The sequence below is a fragment of the Colias philodice genome, chromosome 7 (assembly GCF_061535455.1).
Source record: "Colias philodice isolate Cphi_HAF_F1 chromosome 7, ilColPhil1 Martin Lab GWU primary, whole genome shotgun sequence".
Taxonomy (NCBI): Eukaryota; Metazoa; Arthropoda; class Insecta; order Lepidoptera; family Pieridae; genus Colias; species Colias philodice.
This window is the reverse complement of record NC_143092.1, coordinates 802,813-815,744: the sequence shown is the minus strand read 5'-3', so window position 1 is coordinate 815,744 and position 12,932 is coordinate 802,813. Positions and strand designations below refer to the sequence as shown.

At 34.7% G+C, this 12,932-nt stretch overlaps 1 protein-coding gene across 1 annotated transcript; it reads right to left on the bottom strand.

Moving 5' to 3' along the window:
• Positions 1–1,136: 1,136 nt before the first annotated feature.
• On the bottom strand, positions 1,137–12,704 carry LOC149486897 (mitochondrial import inner membrane translocase subunit TIM44). The gene is made up of 7 exons (XM_089697031.1): positions 12,553–12,704; positions 12,379–12,474; positions 11,995–12,298; positions 4,201–4,307; positions 3,534–3,623; positions 2,953–3,075; positions 1,137–2,116 (listed from the first exon to the last, which is right to left on the bottom strand). The coding sequence occupies exons 1-7, from the start codon at positions 12,553–12,555 to the stop codon at positions 1,529–1,531; spliced, it is 1,311 nt and encodes a 436-aa protein (XP_089553157.1). The 5' UTR covers positions 12,556–12,704; the 3' UTR covers positions 1,137–1,528.
• Between the last annotated feature and the right edge of the window lie 228 nt (positions 12,705–12,932).

The following is a 12,932-nucleotide window of genomic DNA, read 5'->3' as shown; positions in this document are numbered from 1 at the left end:
ACCAGAAAATTCTCAGCCGCAAAAGCCCATTCGCTGTAGTTTTCACGTCCTTTCAATTTAGGCACACTAACAAGATAATTCGTCGTCATTTTCAACTAAAAAATCTGGGCCAATAACCTCTAATAAAATAAAACGCTTGATCGACAGACAAGAATAAAAAACTATATTTTAAAAACCGAACATATCAAAACCTAACACACATCTTGCTACATGTCGCTACTAAATAGTTCGTATATGAGTGATATTGTCGATATAAAATAACAAATACTGATAAAACCATAAGAGGTGATAGACAGAAAATATATTCAATTTCTGTATGTGAATTTTAAATCTTTGAAAGATTAGCTATGACTTTGTTTCTGAATCGGTGGTAATTTAAAATAAATCAGGCCAAGTGCGAGTCAGACTCGCGCACCGAGGGTTCCGAATAAACCTATTTTACATTATGTTGTAACTCGGGATATTAGATTTGAGCATTCGATATAAATTTCAGCTTGATACCTCCATGCAATCCTGAGAAAAAGGGTCTTGAAAGACTGACAAACTTTATAAAAATTATAAAAGATATTTTTTTATATGATGTAATTAAAAAAATATATTTTTTGCAATTATTCCTGTATCTGTGCTTATAAGATGTTGCTTATCTTCTGATATAGAAGTTTGAATTTATTACAGCTTAAAGATATTACAGAGCTGACCTGGCGTAAATACAAAAGTTAACATGAATGAAAAAGTTTTGAGTTTGAGTTTAATTCAGAGTTTGTTTTGTACTAAAGGACGAGTAGGTAATAAATACCCAATAGGTACGAAATCTATACTAATATTATAAAGCTGAAGAGTTTGTTTGTTTGTTTGTTTGAACGCGCTAATCTCGGGAACTACTGGTCCGATTTGAAAAATTCTTTCGGTGTTAGATAGCCCATTTATCGAGGAAGGTTATAGATTATCATCACGCTACGACCAACAGGAGTGGGGCCACGGGGGTGAAATCGCGCGGAGCAGCTAGTATTCAATATAACGTATAGAGATAAAAGTATGATGTGTTATTATAATGCTTGATCTAGCTCATGTTTCGAAATCAATGTTGATATTATTAAATTTATGTATGAAGGAAATAACGGGAAAATCCAAACACATTTATAACCAAAACAATTTATTAACAGAAAATACATACATATAAAACGAATAGTTTATAAATATAAACATAAATTGTTTTACTAAACATTGCATCGGTATGTTGGGCTTTATATGATGTTTTTATATGAAAATATACATATTCACGTACGTGAAATCTTTCGCACGTGCATTCGGTCAATTTATTAAGATTTTTACAGCATAGTGAGCACATTATGGCATTTGTACACTTATTCGATCCTTCTTAATCTTACAGCAACTGCCGTTTACAGTATTCGTGTGCCGATCTAAAATTTCTTGAACTATAATAAATTATCTCTCGGTAAACCAGCAACACAGAGGAAATAAGTTTGTATCGATAGCAACACAGTTCTACTAGTCTATCAACGGTCTACTAAATCAATTGTTCTACACTATTGGCGGATAGTTCGAGCAGTCTCCAGGCTGCTTTGGGGTTGAGTTCCTGCGGGTCTCTGCACAGCACCCACACATAGTTTACCCTCATCACTTTATCTGGACTTCCTTCTATCACATTATTCTTCCCGTCTCTCACGCACATGATCTGCTGCGACTGGAATGTCAGAACTAGAACGGGCCCTTGGTCCATCATCTTGCCCATGACCAGCTCGATGTTTTCAATGTCTAGAATTTTCGAGTCGAGTCTATATCCGAGTTGCTTGCATTGATTTATGGGTGTGGCCAGGATATTATAGACTCCTTCGTAACACCAGTCTTTTAGAATCTCCAAGTCACCTCGTACCATGGCTTCCAGAATGTTCGGTATGATATCGTTCGCGCAGTCTTCGAGGAACTTCTGTGCGGTGAAGGTGGGATCGATTTTGCATATTTCCGTTAATGTTTTCGATAATTCGGTCTTTTCGAAGAGGTTTCCGAAGAGGTTGCCAACCTTTTCAGTGACGAAACGTGCGCCGCGTACCATGGGGTTTTCGGATTCTTCGTAACGAATTTTCCAGTCTAATACCTGAAATGATGAATAAAGTTGTAAATAAATAATTTACACATAAATTGCTTATGTTGTGGCTGAGTTATTAACTAAACTAACAGATTCATTATTTTCGAACTTATTTATTACTTATTATTATTGAAGTTAAACTTCTTTATCGGGGTTGGACAAAAATTTAGTGTAACATTTTTGCGTTACGCCGTACGCGTGACATTTTTTCGTTACGCCGTACGCGTGACATTTTTGCGTTACGCCGTACGCGTGACATTTTTGCGTTACGCCATACTCGTGGCATTTTTAAGGTCATAAAGAAGTTTCACTTCTTACGTGTGTACTCTAGTACACGCATACATTTTTTTATTTTATAAGAGACATTTAAAATCAGATCTTAAGCAGTACGAAAATACTGCTTAAGTCGTTCAACGAGTGTACAGTGAGAACCATTATCAATGATTGGGCCAAATACATAATAACATATAGAGTATTTGCTTAAGTGCGCAAACTTATTTATTTAAAGTATAACATATAAAAATTGGTGAGAGCAGTGGTGGCTCAGCGGTGAGACCTCAAACTTCGAATCGATAAGTCCGGGGTTCGAGACCAGGCGAGCGCGCAGGAAATAAATTGATTTTTCAATTTATCTGCGCATGTTGTAACATCACCACTGCTCGAACGGTGAAGGAAAACATCGTGAGGAAACCGACATGTCGAAGAATCTAAAGTTCGACGACATGTGTCATCCGCCAACCCGCACTTGGCCAGCGTGGTGGATTATGGCCTGTACCCTCATAGGAGGCCCGTGTCCCAGCAGTGGGAACGTATATGGGCTGATGATGATGATATAAAAATTATACCTTATTCACATACTGGTTGTTGTTCTTGAAGTCCTCCCACTGCTGGTAGAACTTGGAATCCTTGTGCAGTTCCACGCCGAGCGTTTCCGTGTCCGGGGCAAATGTGCGCTCTTCTTCCGCCACCTGAACAATAAAATAAGTATTAAACGTACTCAAATTTCAAAAAAAATTCAGACTTATTTCGAAAACACTTCTGAATATTCATAATGTACGTACATATATTACAATCAAAAAACTCATTGCCGATAGAAATCACTTTTGACAATTCAGTCAGAAAAGTTTTTGACCAGTTTTTGGTAAGAAACGTATGAAATTTGATTATTTAAATTATTATATTGAATTCGCACAAATGCTACTTTATACCCACGATTAGATGATTGGTACCGAGCGATTGACATCGCAGGCTCTAGCTAGTTTGTCTTGTTTTTTCTTCTTTATATTTCAAGAGACTTGTAGTCCCGTGAGATCCATTTACAATAAATCAATACTTAAATATAAATATATTAATGCATGTTATAATTTAAACAAGCCAATCATTGTTAACTGTATAATAGATTTATAGGCTTAATGAATGATCTCACCTCAACACGTTTCCTGAGCGACAAGGGCGATGTGTACACGCGCCCCTCGAGACCTCGCGGGGACATTTCATTCTTCACAACCTCGGTAGCCTGCCAAATTATAACAATATGTAATATATGCCACCAATAATATAAACACGAAAGTTTGAAGAATGTATGGATGTAACTAGGTTTGTTTGTATTTTACGTAAAAACTTTTGATGATAATTAAGAATTGTATTTTAATGAATTCTAGGTTTGTGGCCTATTTGTTCGGTTGAGCTTGAGTTTGATACATATGTTTGTTTGTCCTCAATGGACTCCTAATCCACTTAACCGATTGTAATAAAATTCGCACACCAAGTGCAGTTCGATCCAACTTGAGAGATAGGATATTTTAAAAATGTAGGTACCACGGGCGAATCCGGGGCGGACCGCTAGTATTTATATACATCAAACTCAAGCTCAACCGAATAGCTAGTTATAAATTACTAAACGAACCTCAATAAGAAACTACGTTATGTATTTCTGCAGATTTTTTATTAATGCCTCAGCCCCCGGAAGCTATGTAAAAATGAAACATATCTAATAAATCTTAATTTTCCACGTACTTTTTACGTGGAAAATTAAGATTTAAGTGTCATACTTATTTATTACCAAACTAAGGTGAATTGTACGAATTTATTACCTGTGAAATAGTCCTAAAAGCAGTAGTCTGTCCAAGCTTTTGACTTTTGTCGGCAATGCTCTCCGCAGCATCTTTCGCTGTCTTCGAAATGTCTTCTGTTAGCTTTCCTGTAAGAATAATAGTCATATTAAAAGTATAGTAAAAAAATAAATGTTAAATAAATGAAAACACGCTTAATAGACTACAGGCCCATGTTGAAAAAGTAATGGGTCATTTGAACCACCAGGTGACCTATCTAGAACGATATAAGAGCATAAAATAATAAGATTCACCACTATGCCGTCACTTGTAAGCTGTCCAACGGAGTGCAGATGAGAATTCGAAAGTACCGGTAGAGTACATTTTGGTCACATATTTTTGTACGCACTTGACCGGTTTATTATTTTGATATAATATACACATACTTAGTGTTATTTAATTACAAACACTACCGAAAAATCAATGACTGTATCAAGGAGAAAGTCATCGTCACTTGGATGTAAAAAAGATTAAATTTAAAAGAAATTTAATATTTATACAGTACCTGTATGATAAGAAAATAAAAATTTATCATGTAGCAAATGTAACTTTGTACCTTTAAATGTAAACAAACAAAAATACGGTCGACTCTATAATTCAAAGTAATCGCGAGTTCCCTACAAAATCTCTTGATATTTCGAACTATACCTATTCATACATTTTTATACACTCGGTTATTCGAACGAAAAAATCATTAAGTAAATTCAAATAACAGACATACAAATGTACCTCTAAAGTCTAAACGTTTATCATTGTTATAAAATAGGAGTTAATAGTTATTACATAAATAATAATTGATGAACACTTAATAATTCGATGTTTTATTTATTTACTCTCACAAATTTCGAACCATTTGATATCTCTACTACTACTACTACTACTCTACTACTCCTCTGGCGCTGAAACCCCAAAGTGGGTCGTAGCCTCTGAGACGAGAACTCATTTGATATCTCTCTAAGATTCGATAATTCGAAATATTTTAAGAGTCCTTCGAGATTCGAATAATTAAGGAGTCGACTGTATCATAACGAAACAAGGCTGAGTCGACGGTTCGCACAGGAACGACCATTGATAGCGAATTCCTTTGGCGTAATTTTAAGTTTTCATTTTAATTACTTTTACATTAAAACATTAATTTTTATTAGCACTTGCCTCGTGCAAGACCTATTGCAATTATTAGAATTAAAGTATGTATATACCTAGGAATAAGTAAAGATTTAAGTGTTCAAACAATATTCTATTGAAAATAACTGGTCTGTTTCATGGGCGGCATTCGCCACAAAATTAACGCAGTCTACGAAATAACTTAAAATAATCGCGACGCGTAATAATTATTAACAATAACGTATAGCAAATCCATACTAATATTATAAATGCGAAAGTAACTCTGTCTGTCTGTCTGTTACTCAATCACGCCTTAACTACTGAACCAATTTGGATTAAATTTGGTATAGAGATATTTTGATACCCGAGAAAGGACATAGGACACTTTTTATTGCGAAATATATGTACAATAATATCAAGTAGTAGTTAATAATAATATCAAATTTTTTTTATTTCTTACTTTTCCGTTTTTGAAGTCGGTTGTTTTTAACGCAGTTATTTTTATTTATTACTTTTTAGTGTATTTTCAACACGAATCAAACGAGCCCAAACTCGATAAAGTTGAGTCAATATATTACTGAGTTCCTATGGCCACCTTCCGATTCCATCATCAAATCAGCTTCATGTCATGATAATGTTTCATCGCTATCAAATTTTTCCTAACCTACGTATACAAAATTTCAATCGGTTACCGGGAAGTGAATCAAAGTTACTTGCTACATATCAACTTAGTCATCGAGTACAGACAAAAATGCTCATAAAATAAAAACTACTGGGCCTATCCGAAAAAAAAAATTATGGGACCAATTCGACACCATCCCGCATCGAACAAAAAAAGAATCACGTAAATCGGTTCAGAAACCTCGGAGTAATCTGTGTACATACATAAAAAAAAAATTACCGGCCGAATTGATAACCGCATAAAATCGCATGGAGAGCTTAATTTACATTAAAGGCTCTAATCACACGGAAAGCTAAATTTTCACAAAAAAGCTCTAATTGCACGGATGACGGAGAGCTTAATTTTCACAAAAAACTCTCATCGCACCGAGAGCTTAATTTTCAGAAAAAGCTTTAATCGCACGGAAAGCTTAATTTTCACAAAAAGCTCTAATCACACGGAGAGCTTAATTTTCGCAAAAAGCTCTAATCGCACAGAAAGCTTAATTTTCATAAAAAGCTCTCATCGCACCGAGAGCTTAATTTTCAGAAAAAGCTTTAATCGCACGGAAAGCTTAATTTTCACAAAAAGCTCTAATCGCACGGAGAGCTTAATTTTCGCAAAAAGCTCTAATCGCACAGAAAGCTTAATTTTCATAAAAAGCTCTAATCGCACGGAAAGCTTAATATTCACTAAAAACTAATCGCATGGAGAGATTAATTTTCATTAAAGGCTCTAATCACTCGGAGCTTAATTTTCACAAAAAGCTCTAATCGCACGGAGAGCTTAATTTTCACAAAAAGCTCTAATCGCATGGAGAGCTTAATTTTCACAAAAAGCTCATATCGCACGGAAAGCTTAATTTGCACAAAAAGCTCTAATCGCACGGAGAGCTTAATTTTCACAAAAAGCTCTAATCCCATGGAGAGCTTAATTTTCACAAAAAGCTCTATTCGCACGGAAAGCTTAATTTTCACAAAAAAGCTCTAATCGCACGGAGAGCTTAATTTTCACAAAAAGCTCTCATCGCACGGAGAACTTAATTTTCACAAAAAACTAATCGCACGGAAAGCTTAATTTTCACTAGGGATGTAACGATACCGATACCGATACCGATATATCGGCCGATATATCGGCAAGCCGATATATCGGTATCGCCGATAATAAATCAACCGATACCGATATTTTTTTATTAAATTCTTTCTTTTCTTTTATGTTTTTGCATTGTATTCATTCATATTGTTTTATTTCTGTTTCTGTAATAGTGTTAAGGAAGAGCGGAACCTCCTGACACAAGCATTTTATTTGCTTACTAGGAGTGTTCCAATCACAAATTTGTTTATGTAAAGGAAAGAAATAAATAATTTTGAATTTTTTTAATTTTTAACGTGATAACGTTTTTAAAATCGTTTTAAGTCGAGTGACATGTTCATAAACTTGTGTCACACCAAAACCTCACGAGCGCGATCGCAGGTATAACGAGAGAGAGACGGACCGATCTCCCGTTTCATCTCGAGCGCTGCCACTGCATTATGTTATCACGTAAACATCTCGATCGTAAACCTACTTTACAAACAACCAATTTTTTTGATATCAAATAATTCAAAAATCCGCGCCCAATGAACGATGCGGGAGGCCGCCCGCGCGTGCGCACTTTGTTTTCTGAAAAAACTCTACCAATTATTAGTAAACTTTTATTAAGTACTGATTGTATGTGTATTACTTAAAGTTTAACTGACTTCGTAAAATAATAATACTAAAATAAATGGTTTTGTTGTTTTTTGATTTGGCATTTTTATTTAAAAGAATACGATTAACAGTTGTCTCTGTTAAATGTTGGTAGCTTTTTATGCATAATTCACTATTTATTTTTCTACCAAGCCATTGATATCGGTATCGGTATCGGTATCGCCGATACATTACTACAAATATCGGTATCGGTATCGTATCGGCAAAATCATGTATCGTTACATCCCTAATTTTCACAAAAAACTAATCGCACGGAAAGCTTTATTTTCACAAAAAGCTCTAATCGCAAGGAGAGCTTAATTTTCACAAAAAGCTCTAATCGCATGGAAAACTTAATTTTCACAAAAAGCTCTATTCGCACGGAAAGCTAAATTTTCACAAAAAAGCTCTTATCGCACGGAGAGCTTAATTTTCACAAAAAGCTCTATTCACACGGAGTTTAATTTTCACAAAAAGCTCTAATCGCACGGAGAGCTTAATTTTCACAAAAAGCTCTAATCGCACGGAGAGCTTAATTTTCACAAAAAGCTCTAATCGCACGGAGGCTTAATTTTCAAAAAAGCTATAATCGCACGGAGAGCTTAATTTTCATTAAAAGCTCTGATCGAACGGAAAGCTTAATTTTCACAAAAAGCTCTAATCGCACGGAGAGCTTAATTTTCACAAAAATCTCTAATCACACGGAGAGCTTAATTTTCATAAAAAGCTCTAATCGCACGGAAAGCTTAATATTCACTAATAAAAATAACTACGTTAAAAACAACCGACTTCAAAAACGGAAAAGTAAGAAATAAAAAAGATTTGACATTATTATTTACTACATATTATTTATATGTGCTATTTATTAAAAAGGTTTGATGTCGGTGCACGGGCTTAATATGTACTAGTTCAGAGAGCGTACTACAGTATTCAGGAATATATGGACGATAAAAACCCATGGAGGGTTGTCGCGAAAAAACCACAGGACAGTTCTTTGGCATGTTATTATAATATATGATGTTACATATGTATGTATTTTGTAAAATTGTAAAACTGACATGATTTAAAAGAGCAACTATGGAGTTTCTTGCCGGTTCTTCTCCGTAGATACTGCTTTCCGAATCGGTGGTAAATTTTAAAATATGTAATGACGTTTCAAAAGTGCTTCTATAAGAAGTCTAATTGAATAAATAAATGTTTGAGTTTGAGTTTGAGTTTGAATACTAACACCAACTTCAAACCTATTTAATAAATAGCACATCCATACTAATATTATAAATGCGAAAGTAACTCTGTCTGTCTGTTACTCAATCACGCCTTAACTACTGAACCAATTTGCATGAAATTTGGTATAGAGATATTTTGATACCCGTGAAAGGACATAGGCCACTTTTTATTGCGAAATATGTACCACGGGCGAAGCCGGGGCGGACCGCTAGTATAATTATAATTAGATACACATTTATTCAACATACAACAAGTGGGAGTTATAAAAGCAATAAAATAGTGTACTTAGTAACTTTAGCTTTAATAATTTTTACAATACATCAATCCCGCATAATACAGGTTATAGCGCCCTTCAATATAGTTCAAGGGGAATGTATAAATACAGTGTTATCTCACTAATCCGGCACGTCAATACACCGATACGGTCATTAAACCGGCACCCTCCGCCCGCGTCCCCGCGCCTCTTTACTGACTACTCACACGCGCCGTCATGTCATTTTGCAGTCCAACCTCAAAACTTGTCACGTGCGCACGTATTTAACTGTTTATTTTTCAAGTGATTGTTGAGAGTTGTGGAGAGAGTGAATAGTTTGTAGTTTAAAATGTCAAATAAACGGAAACACAAGACACTACATTTAAAAGATAAATTGGACATTATAAAAAAGTTAGACAGTGGAGAAAACATTTGCAAATTGGCTAAAGAATATGGTATTGGACGTACTACTGTACACGACCTGAAGAATAAGAGGCAAAAGATACTTGACCACGTGAAAACGATGGGAGTTGAAGCAGGAAAGCGAAAAACATTACGAGCTGGTGCTTGTCCAAAGATGGAAAAGGCTCTCTACACGTGGTTCAAGCAACATCATTCTAAAGACACTCCTATAACTGGAGAAAACCTAAAAGAAAAAGCAATCGAATTTTACAGAAAAATCACGAATAAATATGATTTTCGCGCCAGCGATGGATGGCTGGATAATTTTAAAAAGCGATTCGGTATCCGTTTGTTAAACGTATCGGATGACAAATTTTCAAGTGACGAACCTGCAGAGCAGCCATCTATTCAAAATTTGATTGAAAAAATAGAGGATCTGGGTCTCGTTCCTGACCAAATCTATACCGCAAGTGCGAGTGATTTGTTCTGGAAACTGTTGTCTAGTAAAATATTTGTATCCTCTAAAGAACGGGGCACACCAGCTCTTAAAGAGAGTAAAGAAATAATTAAATTTATGCCATGTTCTAATGCTTCTGGAACGCACAAATTGGATTTGTTAGTGATTGGTAAAGATAAAAATCCCAGCGCTTTCAAGAACATTTGTATGCCAGTTTGCTACAAGAAACAATTGAAAAATTTAATCACAAGTAAGGTATTTAGCGAATGGTTTCATAACAACTTTGTCCCAGAAGTGTATAAATTTATGACGAAATCCAACTTGCCTGTAAAAGCTTTACTTATACTTGACAACACAATAGGCTACCCATATGAACAAGAAATTAAATCAAGTGATGGGAACATTGAAACTATCTTCCTACCCCCAAACAGCACACCATTAATTCAGCAGATGAATCAAAATGTGATCCAAAGAATACATTGCTCATACAAAAATAAATTGCTGATCCATATTATATCACAAGATGGTGACATAGCGCAGATCATAGAAGAATTTAATTTGAAGGATGCTGTATTCTCTCTCGCTCAGGCTTGGGAGTCTATTTCATCTTATTTAATACAATCTTTATGGAGAGAGTTATGGCCCACTATGAATGCTGTATCAAAAGTGGAACATTGGGAACCTGAACAAAATATTCCTACAGCATATTGGTTGGAAAATCTATCAAAAAGAGGATTGGAGACGAGTGAAGAAAAATTAAATTCTTGGTTTGAAGGGATTGAAGTAAAACCGGAAGAAATATGTGAAGAAGTAATGGAAGAAGATACGGAGCCTTCTACAAAAGTTAAAACAGAAACAGTATTTAATTGTTTCAATACTTGCATTACTTGGGCAGAAGAAAATGGCATATCTGCCAAAGATATTATACTTCTTCGCAAAATGCGTGAGAAGGCTTTTAAACAAGGACTACAAGCTGGACCAAGGCAGACCTCTATCAAGGATTATTTTAAAACTATATAAATACATGTTAATTTTGAGATATTTTACAGTTATGATAAAATAAGTGATAGTTATTTGGAATAAGAATAAATAAATAATTTTCTAATAAATGCTTCATTTTATTTATTACTAGCGGTCCGCCCCGGCTTCGCCCGTGGTACATAATATTTACGTTTTCTCTACATAAGAACCATCCTCGTACTTCAAGGAATATAATAAAAAAAGAATTATCGAAATCGGTTCAGCCGTTCTCGAGTTATGCGCTTACCAACACATTTTGCGATTCATTTTTATATATAAGACTAGCGGTCCGCCCCGGCTTCGCCCGTGGTACATGTTTACGTTTTCTCTACATAAGAACCATCCTCGTACTTCAAGGAATATAATAAAAAAAGAATTATCGAAATCGGTTCAGCCGTTCTCGAGTTATGCGCTTACCAACACATTTTGCGATTCATTTTTATATATAAGATTAGATTCGTTTTTCGTCTATAATCCAGTTATCTGTACTTGAACTAATCCAGCATTCTCTGGATTTTAAAACTGTCAGATAATTGAGATTTTACTTACTTTTAATAAAATATTTATTATTAACATGGTTAGGAAGTTAATAAAAATATTCCTAGTATTATTTAATTAAGCTTAGAATAACTATTCTTAAATTTAAGGATTTATTTCTACTATCATGATGTTTCATACACCTTGCAGCGAGCATGGTCAAGGAGAGTCTAAATGTGTGTAAAATCCAACACAAAATCTAATTAGAACATACAGATTGTTCTTCTTATTATCAGCTACAGCCTGGTCAAAGTACCATCAAAATTAGTCCAAAGCAGTAAATAACAGCAAATAATAACAGAAAATTTATGTTTGTCACATAAATTATAACTAGAAACTTCAATTGTCCTTATTTTTATAGATAAACGAAAATATTGACGCACTTACCAGCTTTTTTGGCGATGTCAGTTTTGCCAGCCTCTTCCAATACATGTCCAACCTTTCCTTTAATTCCTTCCAAGGTCTCTTTCAACACTTCAGAACTTTTAGAAGCCTCTGACTCCACAGCATGGAACTTCTTTCTCGCCGCCTGCAAAGCTTCTGAATTTTCCAACTTCTGAGCCTCTTCCCTGAATTTTTTAATGTTCTCCTTCATTTCCTTGTTTTTCGCTATGTCTTCTTTTATGTTTTCTATGATTGACGAGAAAAATCCTTTCCGTGCTGAGTAGTGGCGGCATTCTTGAACCGTATACTATAATAATACAGCAAAATATGAGGAAATTTTAGACCTGAGATGATGATGTAAAGATTAAGTTTTTTGTGAAAATATACCTGGTCTGATTTAACACTAAGTACAACTGGCTTAAGATGAACTGGTACTGCGCTTTTCCAACGTGCAGGACTATATAATACTTGCCGACATGCATGCTGTAATACAAAAAACAAATTGAATTCTATCCATAACCTCCATCTGGATAATAATTAATTTATTCGTAAGAATATTACCATGGTTGAGCTTTTTGTTTATCTGTTTCTGAACGAACAAGTACAGTTTCTCGATAACTCTTATCCTTTTAATATAGTCAGGAAATAAAAACACAATAAATTCATACGCGCTCCATAACCAAATTTTTATAACCTGACAAACTGCTGATAACCGAAATGTCAAATGACTTATAGCCGAAAGCGACATATGACATTTAAAATTTGACGTCTCTAGATATTGTCTCTGTACACGATAAATGGATAATATACGTCGGAGAAAATGTTTTTTTACATTTAAATTGGTTCATTTGTTAAAATCACTCATTTTTTAACTATTAATTACTGCAAATTAATATTTGTATTAATATGTACTTTCTATTTCACAACATAATGAAAAGAAA

Excerpts from the sequence above, each read along its gene's own strand:
- LOC149486897 (XM_089697031.1), bottom strand. Across the intron at positions 12,299-12,378 it reads TTAGTGTTAAATCAGACCAG|TATACGGTTCAAGAATGCCG; the intron begins GTATATTTTCAC and ends GTATTATTATAG. Across the intron at positions 3,076-3,533 it reads CGCTCAGGAAACGTGTTGAG|GTGGCGGAAGAAGAGCGCAC; the intron begins GTGAGATCATTC and ends TTTATTGTTCAG.